At 34.0% G+C, this 13983-nt stretch overlaps 1 protein-coding gene and 1 pseudogene across 2 annotated transcripts in view; both read left to right on the forward strand.

The window, feature by feature from the left end:
- The window catches only part of CCDC77 (coiled-coil domain containing 77), a 29265-nt gene that overhangs the window by 12138 nt on the left and 3144 nt on the right, over positions 1–13983 (forward strand). For both annotated transcript variants that reach the window (XM_052000721.1, XM_052000722.1), the window contains exons 9-11: positions 6945–7191; positions 13386–13511; positions 13608–13760. In XM_052000721.1, the coding sequence (XP_051856681.1) occupies positions 6945–7191; positions 13386–13511; positions 13608–13760 (526 nt within the window). The remainder of the gene's footprint in view (positions 1–6944; positions 7192–13385; positions 13512–13607; positions 13761–13983) is intronic.
- LOC127564753 (vesicle-trafficking protein SEC22a-like) lies at positions 1562–4177 on the forward strand (annotated as a pseudogene).

The following is a 13983-nucleotide window of genomic DNA, read 5'->3' on the forward strand; positions in this document are numbered from 1 at the left end:
CTGTATTCATCCTGCTGGTCATTTCTTACAGAACAATAATATTCCATAACATTCATATACCACAATTTACCCAGCCATTCTCCAATTGATGGGCATCCATTCAATTTCCAGTTTCTAGCCACTACAAACAGGGCTGCCACAAACAGAAAATTCTCTATTCTAAAGTCTTCTTTTTTAAAAGTCAGTCTGTTGACTTTTGGCTTTATACCAGCTTTGTAGGAAAGTTATTCTTTATTGTAATCCTATATCTTTTTACCTTTTAAAATACTGTATTCTAAGATTCCCTGTAGTTTATATTAGAAACTATCAGTCTTTCCTTCACAGGCTAATTGTACAATATTTCAGAGTCCGATTCTTTTTGTACAGCAAAATAACGGTTTTTACATGTATACTTATTTTGTATTTAATTTATACTTTAATATATTTAACATGTATTGGTCATCCTGCCATCTAGGGGAGGGGATGGGGGGAAGGAGAGGAAAAATTGGAACAAAAGGTTGGCAATTGTTAATGCTGTAAAATTACCCATGCATATAACTTATAAATAAAAAGCTATTAAAAATAAAAAAATAAATAAAAGAAACTATCAGCCTTAGGTAATCCTGACTCTGGTTGCTTGATGTGTGCAGTTATCTTCTTGTGTCGCTAGCACTACTACTGGGATTTTTTGTTTGGAAGTTTCTTTCAGAAGATAATCAATGGATTTTTTCTGTTTTTAATTTGTCGTTTGATTCTAATGGATCTGGGTAGTTTAGTTTTAAGATTTTTTGAAATATAGAGTTTATGGCTTTTTGTTTCTGTTCTTTTTTTAATTATAGTTTTTAATAAGTTCAGTGATTCTGAAATCATTTCTCCTTGATCTGTTTTCTAGGTCCTTTTTTTTTTGCTATTAGATTCCTCAGGATTCTTTCAAAATCTTTTGATTCTGTTCTAATAGATTTTATTTTCTGATTGAGTTACTGATTTCTATTTGGTCTACTCTAGTTTTCAAAGGGTCTATACAAAGGTAAGGCTTACTAGTCTTTCTTCTAAACTATTTATTCTTGTCATTTATCTTTTCCATTTTTTTCTCATTTTATTTGTTGCTGCATATCTACTGGGTAAAAAACTGATTATTTTCTAGTTGTAAAGATTACTTGTTCCTTCTTTGAGAGATTTCTGGATTTATAGTAATTTTTTATATTGCCATTTGTTTTGATTTATTTATCTCTTCAACTTTAGTTGCTATACTGAAACTTTGTTCCAGGGCCAAGTTTCTACCCCTTCTAGCTTTTTTTTTTTTTTTTTTAGGTGGGGTAGTAGACTCTGTTTGGTCTTGCCCTGGGTTGGTCCTCTGTATTTCCTGTGTTGACCTCCACCTCTTGGGCTGGAGCTGTCCTGGATCTTTAAGGTTCAGAGCACTGAATTCTCAGGCCTTCTCTGATAGAGATTCTTAATTTGGAATCTATGATTTTTTTAAAAATATTCTGATAAGTCCTTCCCAGATCTTATGGTGCATTGCATGCCACATCACACAGAGCAGCAGGTTACAGCTCAGTAGGTTTTTTTTCTGTTTGTTGAAATGTTTATGCTTTTATCTGCTTCAATGGTTCATGTATAAGATGGATTACTGCTTTCTGCTTTTACTGATTATGAACAAAGCAAAGCATGGGAGTGCAGGAATGCAGAAAGTATTTTAAATCTCTATCAAACAAACTTGGTCAGCTTCCTGATAGATAAACATTGAAAATGGATGATATAACATTAATTTTATTAGCTTCCTGGGAGTGAGTTATAGGATGCTGTGTACCAAAAATTACCCAAATGTTTCTGATATGCAAACTGGAATCAAGTTGAGACTACTTTATCAAGTTTTCATATCTGTACTGGGATTAGCCAATGGATTCACATTTTCATTTGAAGGTGTTAATTAGATTTCTTCTGTTCACCAGCAATTGGAGCTAGTGACTCTACCAGTGATTGTGGTATTTCTTTTTATTTAGACTCATCTGTGGGGCTCTGAATTTAATTCAAGACTTTGGTTTCATAGAAAGTCTCCTCCAGAATAGTATTGAGAATTTCATTTATGTCATTACATTTTCCTTGGAATAGCAGCTTGTCTTAACTAATGCTATTTGTTCATCTATTGCACTGACTGGAGGAATGTAAAAATCTTTCTTCATTGTTGACTTAACTTGTCTATGTAATGTGTTATCTATCAGAACTTTACAACCTCTGACAGCTTTCCTTTAATGTGACTGTGGGAGTCTTTGTAATATATACTACAGATTTGATTATGGCAAATCCCTCAATTAGAACTTCTAAAAACAAAACAATATTTGTGTGTATCAGTTGCCTAGAAGGTAAAGAGAACCTTCTACTTGTGCCAGTGAAGATTTCTAGCAGACCAGACATGAGAAGCTTTATTTGTCCTCCTTTCTTCACCTTTCTTTTTGTTGTTTGAAAACAATATAATCTTTTAAAGTATACCTGCCATGGAAGTTTCCCAAAAGTCTTTAAAAAATTACTGAATGGGAAATAATTAGCACGAAGAAGATCTTCTTTTTGCTCTGATGAACTTGTGGAATGACAAAATAAATTTGGAAAATAACTAGCTGCACATGGGCCTTTCTGAAAAATTTTAAATTTTAATGAAAATTTCAGTATAGTTTGAGGTCTGCAAAGCAAGAATGAACTAGTACAAATGTTGGTTTTTATTTCTGTGAAATAGTAATGTAGATTAAATAAAAAGAGGCAATGGAATACTAACAAATTTATATTTGGAATTATGTCAGGCTGTTTGATTATTCACTAATGGGAACATGCATTTGTATATCCAAAGGTTAAATTAAATTTTTAAGTTTTCATTTGAATTCTTACCTCAGAAACCACCTAATTTTGAAGATGATGCTGGCAGGCTTATCTAAGTGGGATCTTTAGAAATATTTAAGGAGATAGTAATGTTTACGAACTATTTGTGGGTAATATTGGAAATGACTATTAGTAATAAAAGTGTTAGGATTTATTTTAAAGCAGAAAGTTCACCTAAATCTTTAGAACTATTATTATCTCTCAGCACTTGCAGTTAAAGCATTAACTGCCTCAGTAGCCCTCCTGATAAAAGATGTCCAAGTGCTTTGAAAGTCTGCATTGTTAATCCAGCCTTAAACAAAAGCTGCCTATATTTGTAAAATCCATGAGCTATCAATCCTGCTTTTGGCAGTTATATTCATGAATGTCTCATTTAAAAAAAAAAAAAAAGAAGAAACCAGTTTCCAGCAGAAATTGGAAGATAACAGTAGCCTGAGGTACAGGAGGAATACAGGAGGAATAGAATGGGAGTCCAGAGACTTATTTCCTATGACCTCCTACATGCCACCTTAGCTACACACAGACATGTTTATACCTTGGATCTTGCCCTCATCCACGAGTGTTCTATTTCCAAGTTCATGCATTCTGAATTCCTTTATCTGACTATAATCTTTTATCATTCTACCTCTCCCTTTGCCTAATAACCTTCACTGTGACCTCCACTTCCTCTCTCCTTCACTTCTTTTCCAGATTATCACCCCAGTGATTTACTTCCAGTTCAGTTCTCCTTCTTTGTTGAGTCCCTTGCCTCCTTCATATGACCTTGCCCTGTCCAACTTTAGCCTTGGAGTACTTCTATGAGCTTCTGTCTTTGCTTCTACTTATATGCTGCTTGAATAAAGCTGGAGAAAATCATGAAACTATGTTGCCCACGTCCACTACAAATGTATTTTATTTAATTCCAATTGGGCCTTCTCTGTGACAAGACAGTCTCTTATACTTGCTTAATCAATTCATTCACCCCGGCAGGTTTTCCAGAACTCTTTGTCCCTTCTCAAATCTCCCATTGTTCAACATCCTATCCTCTTCAGCTGAGAACTTTCCCTCACATTTCACTGAAAAAAGCAACGTCTTGTGTTCCATGAAGAGATTGGCCCTTGCTATGGCAAGCCCAACAGTATTCACAAGTGATGCTGTTCCTGTCTTCTCAGCTCACTGTCAACCCTATTCTTGTGAATCTCCAATTGCTCCCTGTCTACTGGCTGCTTCCTTGCAGTTTAGAAGCATGCTCATGTTGTCTGCATCCTCAGAGCCCTTACTCGACCCATCCATCCAAAATGGCATCTTTCTTTTCCCTGTCATGGCCAAACTTGAGAAGGCCATCTAAAATTATCACTTCTACTTTCTTACTCTCTAATTCTCTGTAGTCTGGCTTCTGATCTCATTATTAATTGAAATTACTCTCTGCAAAGTTATAATGAGCTCTCAATCACCAAGTCTACACAACCTTGACTTCCCTGCAGTCTTTGACACTGTTGATCACTTTCTTCCCCTGGAACTGTGGTTGTTCCTCCACGCTCTCTTCTCCTTCTGTATTACTTCACTTAATGATCTCATTAGCATCCTAGATTTAGCCATCGGTATGCTGATAATTCTCAGATCTGTAGATATAGCCTTATTCTTTCCAGATAGCTACCTCAGAAAGGGGTACAACTGGGTGGTACAGTGCATAGAATGTTGGGCTTGGAACCAGGAAGACTCATCTTCTTGGTTTTAAATCTGGTCACAGACACTTAGTAGCCATGTGATCTTTAGTATGTCACTTGACCTTGTTCGCCTCAGTTTTCTCATCTGTAAAATGAGCTGGAAAAGGAAATGGCAAACTATAGTATCTTTGCTAAGAAAACCCCAAATGATATTACAAGGAATCACACATAATGACAACAGCAAAAGCTAGGAAGCTAACTTTTCCATAGATGATAAGTGTATAATCCTGGGCAAGCTTTCTCAGTTTTCTCACTTGTAAAATGAGGGTGATAATAGAATCTACCTCTCAAGGTTGTTGTGAAGATCAAATGAGATGTTTGTGAAAAGTTTAGAACAGTGTCAGCAATAAAGATGCTTAATAAGAAAAAAATATAGATTGAAAGAATATGATAAATGTACCTGATAAAACCCCGACATCTAAGATATATAAGGAACCTCAAAATTAATAAAGGCTGTAATCTTCTAGTCTGTTATGGCCAAAGACTATGAAAAGGTAATTTTCAAAAAAAATGCATTTAATTCTTGAATTTGAGCAGAGATACAAATTAAAATAATTTTTGAAGTATCACTATAAAGTGATAAAGTGAAACTTATCAAGTTAATGAAAAATAATCAAAAGCAATAAAATTTAGTACTTTTGGGATTGTGAAGAAATAGGTTCACTCATTCAATTCTTATTAGATTTGAATCTGTAGGATCTTTTGGAAGTTGATATGGCAGTGTATAGTAAAATTTATCAAAATAATCATATCCTTTAACCTAACATTTCCATTATTGGGAATATGCTCTGAAAGTTTGCCCTTAAAAAAAAACAACCATTTCTTCAGATGGTCATAGCAATATTATTTATAATTGGGAAAAATATGTAAAAGCTGTCTCAATGTCCAACAAGAGAAACAGCTGAACAAATTTAGAGTATATTATCAGTACTAGATTGCAATTAAAATTGGCATAGAATATGAGGAAGTAGGGAAAATCTTTATAAAATAATGGAGAGTGATCAGAGCAAAACTAGAACAAAGAACCCACTAATTGCAAGCACATAAGAGCTGGATGGATGGATGGAAAAAGAATCTTTTTGGAGACTTGGAAGGATCATAAGATACTTGTTAGGTCAACTTATAGAATGAATTTCCATATGAATATAAAGTTACACTTTATATTTACAAAGTAATGCTGATTTGACACTTATTTGATACCACTAGTATAAAGTATTAAGATCATTCAAGTAAAGCATGAGAAGGATTGATACTGGAACAATTTGCTAGAAAGGGTAAAGGACAATTGGATAAATTGACGTGATTCACATTAGCAAGGAAACTTCTATAATCTGAGAGAAGGAAGAAAGCATGAACAATGATGCTGAAAATTTTTGAGAAATAGCAATTAGGAAAAAGGAAAGAGCTCATGTTCTGAGTATTTCTTAGAAGACTGGGTATGAAATAGGGGGCTAAGTTATTTGCTATAGGTAAAAGTGGAATGAAGGAAAGATAAGTAAGGTACAGTGATTTTTGAGCAACAGTAAGGGCCCAGCTGCTGTCCTTCACCAATAATTTATTATTAGCTAATTTATTTTGCTTACAAGAGAAAACCCCTTAAGAAAGATTAGCCAAATATATCATTCTGTGTGTTCCAGAGCAGTTACTGATCTCTTGATAGACATACCTGTATCTTTTTCTTTAATTCTCTATGTCTTTGTCTCTTCTTTCAGTTTTAGTTTTGGAAAGATCATAACAGTAGATGACTGGAGAAAAAAGAATAGGAAATTTTATTTTAAAGTGACAGATTTAATGTGATCAATAATATAATTTAATTTGAAATGTTCCTGAGAACTTTTTAATCTAATCTTGGCACATTTGTACAAGTTATATAAAAATTTTCTTTTTAACCCTTGTTATAAGCAAAAAAAATTCATTTTGTTTTGTTATAAACTGGTATCTATTGGAAGAGCTGTCATATTTTTCTATTTCTATATTATGGCATCACAGTTGAGGAAATTGAGATGCTGCTATACAATGTTCCAAAGCACTTAAGCCCCATAATTGTTAATAGAAATATAGTAGAGTGGGAATTGAGTGCCTTGGGCCAATAATCAGACTTAGGTCTCATCATAGCTCCATGTGGCTTTGGGCAATTGAGTCATTTAAACCTCTTCAAACTTCAATTTCTTTAAAAAATAAGAATGGTACTTGTCCTGCTTCTTTATAGAATTATTATGGGAATCAAAAAAAAACTTTGTAAACTAAAAACTGCTAAGATAGGACATTGTTCTTAAACAAAGATACCTACTTATTCCTGTTGAGTTTGAAAACACATGTCATATATCAGATGTATTAATGGAAACATCTAGGAAAAATGACCCACTTCCTCATTCATACCTTTCTTAGTCTTCAACGAACCGAGGAGTTTCTCTACGAGAGCACCAAGGATTTCTTGCATCTCAAATTTGAAAATCAAAACAGAGAGAAGGAATGGGTGGCTGAAAAAGACCGTTTACTTTGGAAATTGAGCCAATACCAAAAAGAGCAAGAGAAAGTACTACAGTACGATGAGGAAAAGTGTCAACAACCGGTAGTCAGCAGTCTCCTACCAGCTGTACAAGACCTTCAACAGGAGCAAGATATGTATATTCAGGTAATTGCTTTTCCACTCAATCAGTGAAATCAATCCCCTTTTGTGGAAAATATGCAGTTTGGGGAAATTGAAAAAATTCAGAAAAGAGATATAAGGACTGGACCTTGATTTTAGTGGCATGGAGAACTCCCAGGGAAGGAACTCCCTTAATCATATGTAGGTCAGCTCTTCTCTGCAACTTAAATTGCTTAGGGAGTTGCCTGGAGCAATGAAAGTTTTCATTATGTTACATAGCCAGTGTGTGTAAGAGGTGAGACTTGGAACCCAATGCTTCCTGGCTTTGAAACTGGTTCTCTATCCACTGCCTCTCAATGACAATACACATAGAAACTGGCAACAGCAGTCCCAAGGGATGAGAGAAGGAATGAATGAATAAATGAAATCAAGAAAAAAAGCACTTATAAAGTGCTTATTTTGTATTCGGAAATATGCTAAACTGAGGAGGACATAGTTTTACTTCTTGACATCAATTTTAAAGATTGTATTGCACCTTTTCAAGTTTGTTTAGATTTTTTGCTATTGTCCTCTCGTAGAAATGAAATTAATGTTGTTCTCTGTATGAAGTAGTATTTTGTTTTGTCTTAAATTTACCTTCTAAATTTTTTCTTTTCTCAAAAAATCATTTATTATATAAACTTAGTTACCATCAACAAATTTAGCGTGTTTATTAAGCTAAGAACAAAGTTTTCTTATTCATTTCTATTTCTAATAATCATCAACATCATTATCAACATTTGTGTAGCACTTAATATATATGTGCTAGGCACTGTGCTAAGCTCTTTATAGCTTTTTTCTCATTTGATCATTGCAGAAGATCTGGATGATAGATGCTGTTACTATCCTCATTTTATCAATGAGTAAACTGAAGTTGTGTTTTTCTGGATTTTGTTATTAGTTGTTAACTATTACATAGTTGTATCCAGTGTGTATATTGTTGTTTAGAGTTCTCTTTTTACATTTTGTATCATTTCATATAAATCTTCCCAAAGTTGTTTGCATTCTTCATTATTTACCTTTTCTTACAGTGCAGTATTTGCAATTTGGGATCATTATGGAGAATGCTGATAGGAATACTTTTGTAGATAGTCATCTTAACAACTTCCTTAGGCTGTAGTCTTAGTATTCAGTGAGTCAAAGGGTAGGAATAGTTTTAATACTGGTTATATAATGCCATATTGCTTTTCAAAAAGATTGCTAGAGGTGATGTTTTTGGTAAACAGGCGGAGTTTTTGTTTTTGTTGACCGAGTTCCTTTTATTCTTTTTAATTTTGACTTTTTATGCACGCCTGAGTTGGGTTAACAATGTGTGTAATAGAGTGCTTATCAATAACAGCATTACCAACATTGGTCTTGATTCCCCACAGCCTTATAAGCATTGATTCTTATTGTTTAAATGGTATTAGGGTAAATGTTGGTTATTCAAGGAACATTGTAGCGAGTGGATAGTACACTGACCATAGAGTCAGGAAGGCCTAAGCTTAAGTTCCACCTCTGATGCCTAACCAGCTATATGACACTAGGTCATTTAACCCCAGAATTGTAGGAAGATCCCTCACAACTACGCAGGTAAAGCTCTTAAAATGCATAAAAAGGAATAGTGATAAAATCAATGAGAAAGAAAGAATTATCAACTCCTCCATGTTTTGTAGAGAAAAGTCAGGGAAGAGGGGAGAAAAAAAGGCATCAGCCCTCATGTACTGGCCTGGCCAGGACCTAGCACCAGGCTGCCCTGTGCTACAGACAGGTCAGGCCAGTGTCCAGCTTGCAGTCTGGGTAACCCATTCTCCAGACTCTGAAAGAGACTGTGCTCAGTATGGGTCTCCCTCTCCTCCTGACCTAATCTCAGTTTAAAACAAAGCCAGGCCAGTACCCAGCATGGGGTGAGGAGCCACTTCATGCCTTAGGCACTGCCCATCCAGCCTCAAGTCATACAGTGCTTGGGGAGCGCCCAGAATGAGGGCAGCACCTAGGAAGCCACACAACTGGGTTTTTTGATTTTTGTTTTTAAGTTTTTATTGATGTCTTTTTCTTAATATCATCATAGTTATCCCTGGTTTTTCTTCTCCCTCTCCTGGAATGCCTTCCCAAGTAACAAATAGTATTTTTTTAAAGGGGAAAATGGGATGGGGCATCAGTGCAACTAACTGATATATTGGGAAAAAAATCTCAAAACTTATGCAATGTAACATCTGTGGACCTCCTATCTCCACAAAAGAGCAGGTTTGGGGCATCTTTTCATATCTCTTCTTTCTAGTCCTGCTTGATCTTTGTAATTTTGTTATTCATTTTTGGTTTTTTGGTGTATAGCTCTTACTATTTATATTGTTGTAGTTATTGGATATATATTTTTTCTTTGGCTCTGCTTATTTTGTGCTGTATCAATTCATGTAGATTGTTTCATGTCTGTCTGTATTCATCACATACATCATTTCTTACTATACAATAATATTTCATTATATTCTTGAAACACAGTTTGTTTAGTCATTTCCTAATTAATAGATATCTACTTTGATTCCAATTCTTTACTCTCACAAAAACTGCTGCTATAAATATTTTGGTAGATATTAGGATTTTCTTTTTTCACTAGGTTCCTTGGACTACAAGCTCTTTAAGGAGTCCTCATTTCAAAGGGTATACTTATCTTAGTTACTTTATTTGCACAATTCCAAATTGCTTTCCATGGTAGTACCTTTTTACAACTCCACCAGCAAAGTATTAACCTATCTATCATTTTACAATCCCTCCAACATTGAGTATTGCCATTTTTTGTTATCTTTGTCAATTTTCAGTATATGATGTGAAACCCCACAGTTGTTTTGAATTGTTTTTGTTTTATTATTAGTGATTTGAAGCATTCTTCCATGTGGTTGTGAATTTTTATTTTGTAATTCTTTTGAGAATTGTTTGTTCATGATCTTTGTCCATTTATCTATTGGGGAATGGTTATTATTATTATTATTAATCTTATTATCAGTTATATACATATTTTGAATTCCAAACCCTTATCAGAGAAATTTGATACTAAGATTTTTCTCATTTATTCTCTCCTTTTTTTATGGTAAGGGCATTAATTTTGTTTGTGCTTCTCATATAATCTTACAGTTCTATATAATCTTATAGAAAGCACCTAATAATAGTAGAGCTCTGTTAGGGCCTTGTCAGAGTTACAACAAGAGAAGGTGCTAATCCTGAGTTCATGACTATATGAGAAGTAGTTAGAGAACAATACTCTTTAAACTGAGCTACTATAGAAATAGATATAACATATTTAAATATGCAGGTATAGGCAGGTGTGTATACATACATGCATATGTATACACAGAGCGAGAACATAAAATAATGTGAACCTTTAACATTATTAGACTGCATTTTAGTCAGTAATTCTTTTTTTAATAGAATAATTAAATCTATTAACATATAAGATTGTAATTGTTAAATTTGGTAACTTCTGTTACACTTCATAAAAATGTTTTTCAGAACAGAATTTGTCTTCCTTATTTTATTAAATTTAGTCCAACCCGCACATTACTAATATACATACTTACATATCAGTAAACATAGTTTTTAGAATTATGAATTCATTAGGTTTTGTCAAAATTAAACTTCTTTTCCTACCTCAAAATTTGAAGTGGTTCTAGCATTATCACCACCATAGATTCATCATCTTTGCCCTTCCAAAAAGAAGGTTGGAGATAGGAACAAGTGAACAGATAGAAAAATTAGCCTCAGTGACAGTATGAATACTTTTTCCTCTGAGACAAGTGGAAGAGAGAGCATGATAAGAAATGTTGAGTAGGAAGCTTCCTATAGAATGTAAAAACTATGTCATCAGTTAATTTTAAATGATAAGAACTCAAATGCTATTCTGATATGAGTGTGTATGGCTATTACTGAGAGCTGATGTAGAAAGATTGCAAAACAGTGGTCAAAATTATTTGATACATTCATTACCTCTTGATCAAGAGGTACAACACATTCATCATCAGTATTCTTGAATCATATTCAAATAGTTGTGGAACTTACAAAATAATTTTAGGTCTTTAAAAAATTTTGTATTAATTCATATAAGTTTTCTATATTTATTTGAATTCTTTGTATTCATCTTTACTTATGGCATAGTAATAATATTCTTTAAGATTTATCCATTCCACTTTGTTCATCTCTCCCCCAATTGATGGAACATATAATTTGTTTATAGCTTTTTGGTACTACAAATAGTGCTGCTTTGAATATTTGGGAACAATTGAGATTTTGGGATATAAACACAATGTTGGGATCATTAATCAGAACGAATAATTTTAGAATTTTGTGAGCAAAGTTACTTATTCTTTTCTCGAATCATTGGATCAATTCACAGTTTCACCAATAATGGGTCAGGATGCCTGTCTTAGAAAGTCACCCTCCCATTGATTATTTCCATCTTCTTTTATCTGCCATTTTGATGGTTTGAGGTGAATCTGTATTCTTTTTAATTTGAATTCTTTTATCTGGGGTTTGGAGCATTTTTATGTAGATATCGAGAGTATGCATCCCTTCTTCCCAAAACTTTCTGTTCATATACTTTGCCTGCTTATTTATTGTTAAATGAACTATAGCGGTATGAATTTTGTGTCAGTTTCCAATAAATTTTGGATGTAATTTATATATATTTGACGTAAAGATTTTTTTCTTTCAATAAAGAATATTTCTTCTATTATTGTTAAAACAAGTCAATTTCTTATTTGTGTAGTAAATGCTTACTATGTGCCAAGTACCCAAGATAAACTTGAAATTATTTGTCTTAAAAATCTCCCTTGCTCCTGATTTACTTATGAATTTCCCCTTGGAATATTATTGTAGCAGTGTATTATTTGTAGTAGTGTAACAACATGTCTAAATTTATTTTTCACTTAACTGCTTAATAGTTTTCCATTGAATGTTTTTAAGTATGTAATCTCTCCTAAGTAATATCAGTCCTTGTGTTTACTGAATTGCTTTTTAAAAATAATCAAAAGTCAGAAAGGTAGAAGAGTGAAGTTGACATGAAACATCATGTGAAATCTAAAGGGAAAAATGTATTAAGAATTGTAGTAGAGGAGAAGGAATATGCCAGCCTGTTCTTTTGGCCCTATGGGAAGAGGAGGAGGAAGAATTTCATTGAAGAATCTTGCTAAAGTTGTGGTGTTCATAGGGAGAAGTCTGGTTCTGTTTAAATTGGAAAGGATGTATGAAATATTCAATATTATTGGGATCATTTGTGGAGAACAGAACAATGATTGTAAAGAATATAGTGGTAGAGGTGAAAAGGTAACTTGTAGTAGGCTTGAAGAAGAATAAGGCTGTTCTAAAAAAGGTTCAGGAGAGCACAGAGCAAAGCAGCTTCTGTTCTCTGTATTCTCACCAACTGCCCTAGAACAGTGATGGAATTATCCAGAAAGAAGGACTGAATGAGCAAGATTTCGCTCTAAGATTTCTCATCTACATGGTACTTTTAGATTATCAAATTATATTATAGTAGAATTGTGATTTTTTAAAAAATGTATCATATACATACAGACATACCTGACACACCCACTCATACACATACATATACTATAATACAATGAGGCCCTTTACATAGGCAGTCTGTGCAGTATATTTTCATTTTGGGGTACTTTTTAAAGGAAGCAGTGTAGAATAGTAGATCCAAGTGTCAGACAAAATAATTCCTAAGTTCTCTTCCAATATACCCTCTAAAAAAGTTTTACTTTGATGTCTGATTGTAGTGTGGGAGTCAATTCAGGATTTATTCTAGTAATCCTCTGACTTTGATAGATATTATCAAAATGAAAAAACTTCTGAGGTGGCTGTATACATATATTGCCTGAGGCCCCATTTAATGAATGTTTTAAGGCCACAGAAACTCTTGAAAAACAATACTACTCCAGTAGAGGGAGCATGTTACATTTATGAAATACAGATGTTTAAAGTTTTTTTATCTTTAAAATAAGTTATGAGCTCAGATTTGAAATCCACTAGAACCAACTGATGCTGCCTATTTCACTTTATTTATATAAAATTTCTAGAATTTGAGCTTTAAATTTAGGTATAAGAAGTTCCATACTATATTTCATGAACTAATAATGTTTTATTCCTAAAAATTCTTTCTTTTCCCAATTTTTCTTCATGCTACATGCAATTGGGCATTTATGGGCTTCTTTCTTCCTGGCTTGTAGTCCTTAAAAGAGAAGTTGTTGCAAGAACAAAAGTTATCCTGCATGTATCGAGAGCAGTGTGTTACTCTGGAGGAGGAGCTGGCCCGAATTCGAGAAGAAGATGATATGAGGCGAAAGATCTTCAAGGTAGGAACAATACCTGCTGTTTTCAGGGTGTGTGGCTTCCTTTCTCCAGGTGACATCCTGTTTTCCAGAACTAATGTAATGATTCCCTCTATGTAGGACCGTTCTAACAAGATGGGGAAACGTTTGCAAGAGATGGTGCGTCAGTATGACACCCTGCAGAATCGGCGGCGGCTAGAAGTGGAAGGTTTTCAGAGTGACATCAAGACCCTGCGTGGGAAACTGAGGGAAGTCGAGCAAATGCTTTATAAGGTGATTGCTGCCCTCGGATCTGGAAAGAGAACAAAGGCTGATATAAAAAAAGCCAGCATGTGATAGCTCTCCTCCCTAGGAGTCCAGCTAGATTGAAAAGTTTAAACACAAAGTCATGCCAGAGTGAAATCATCTGACATGTGTCCTTTATAATTAAGAAACAATATGAAGTGGTGGAGAGAGAGCCTGCCAGAGTGACCCAAGTTTAGATCTTATTTCTGAC

Source organism: Antechinus flavipes, chromosome 5, assembly GCF_016432865.1.
Source record: "Antechinus flavipes isolate AdamAnt ecotype Samford, QLD, Australia chromosome 5, AdamAnt_v2, whole genome shotgun sequence".
Taxonomy (NCBI): Eukaryota; Metazoa; Chordata; class Mammalia; order Dasyuromorphia; family Dasyuridae; genus Antechinus; species Antechinus flavipes.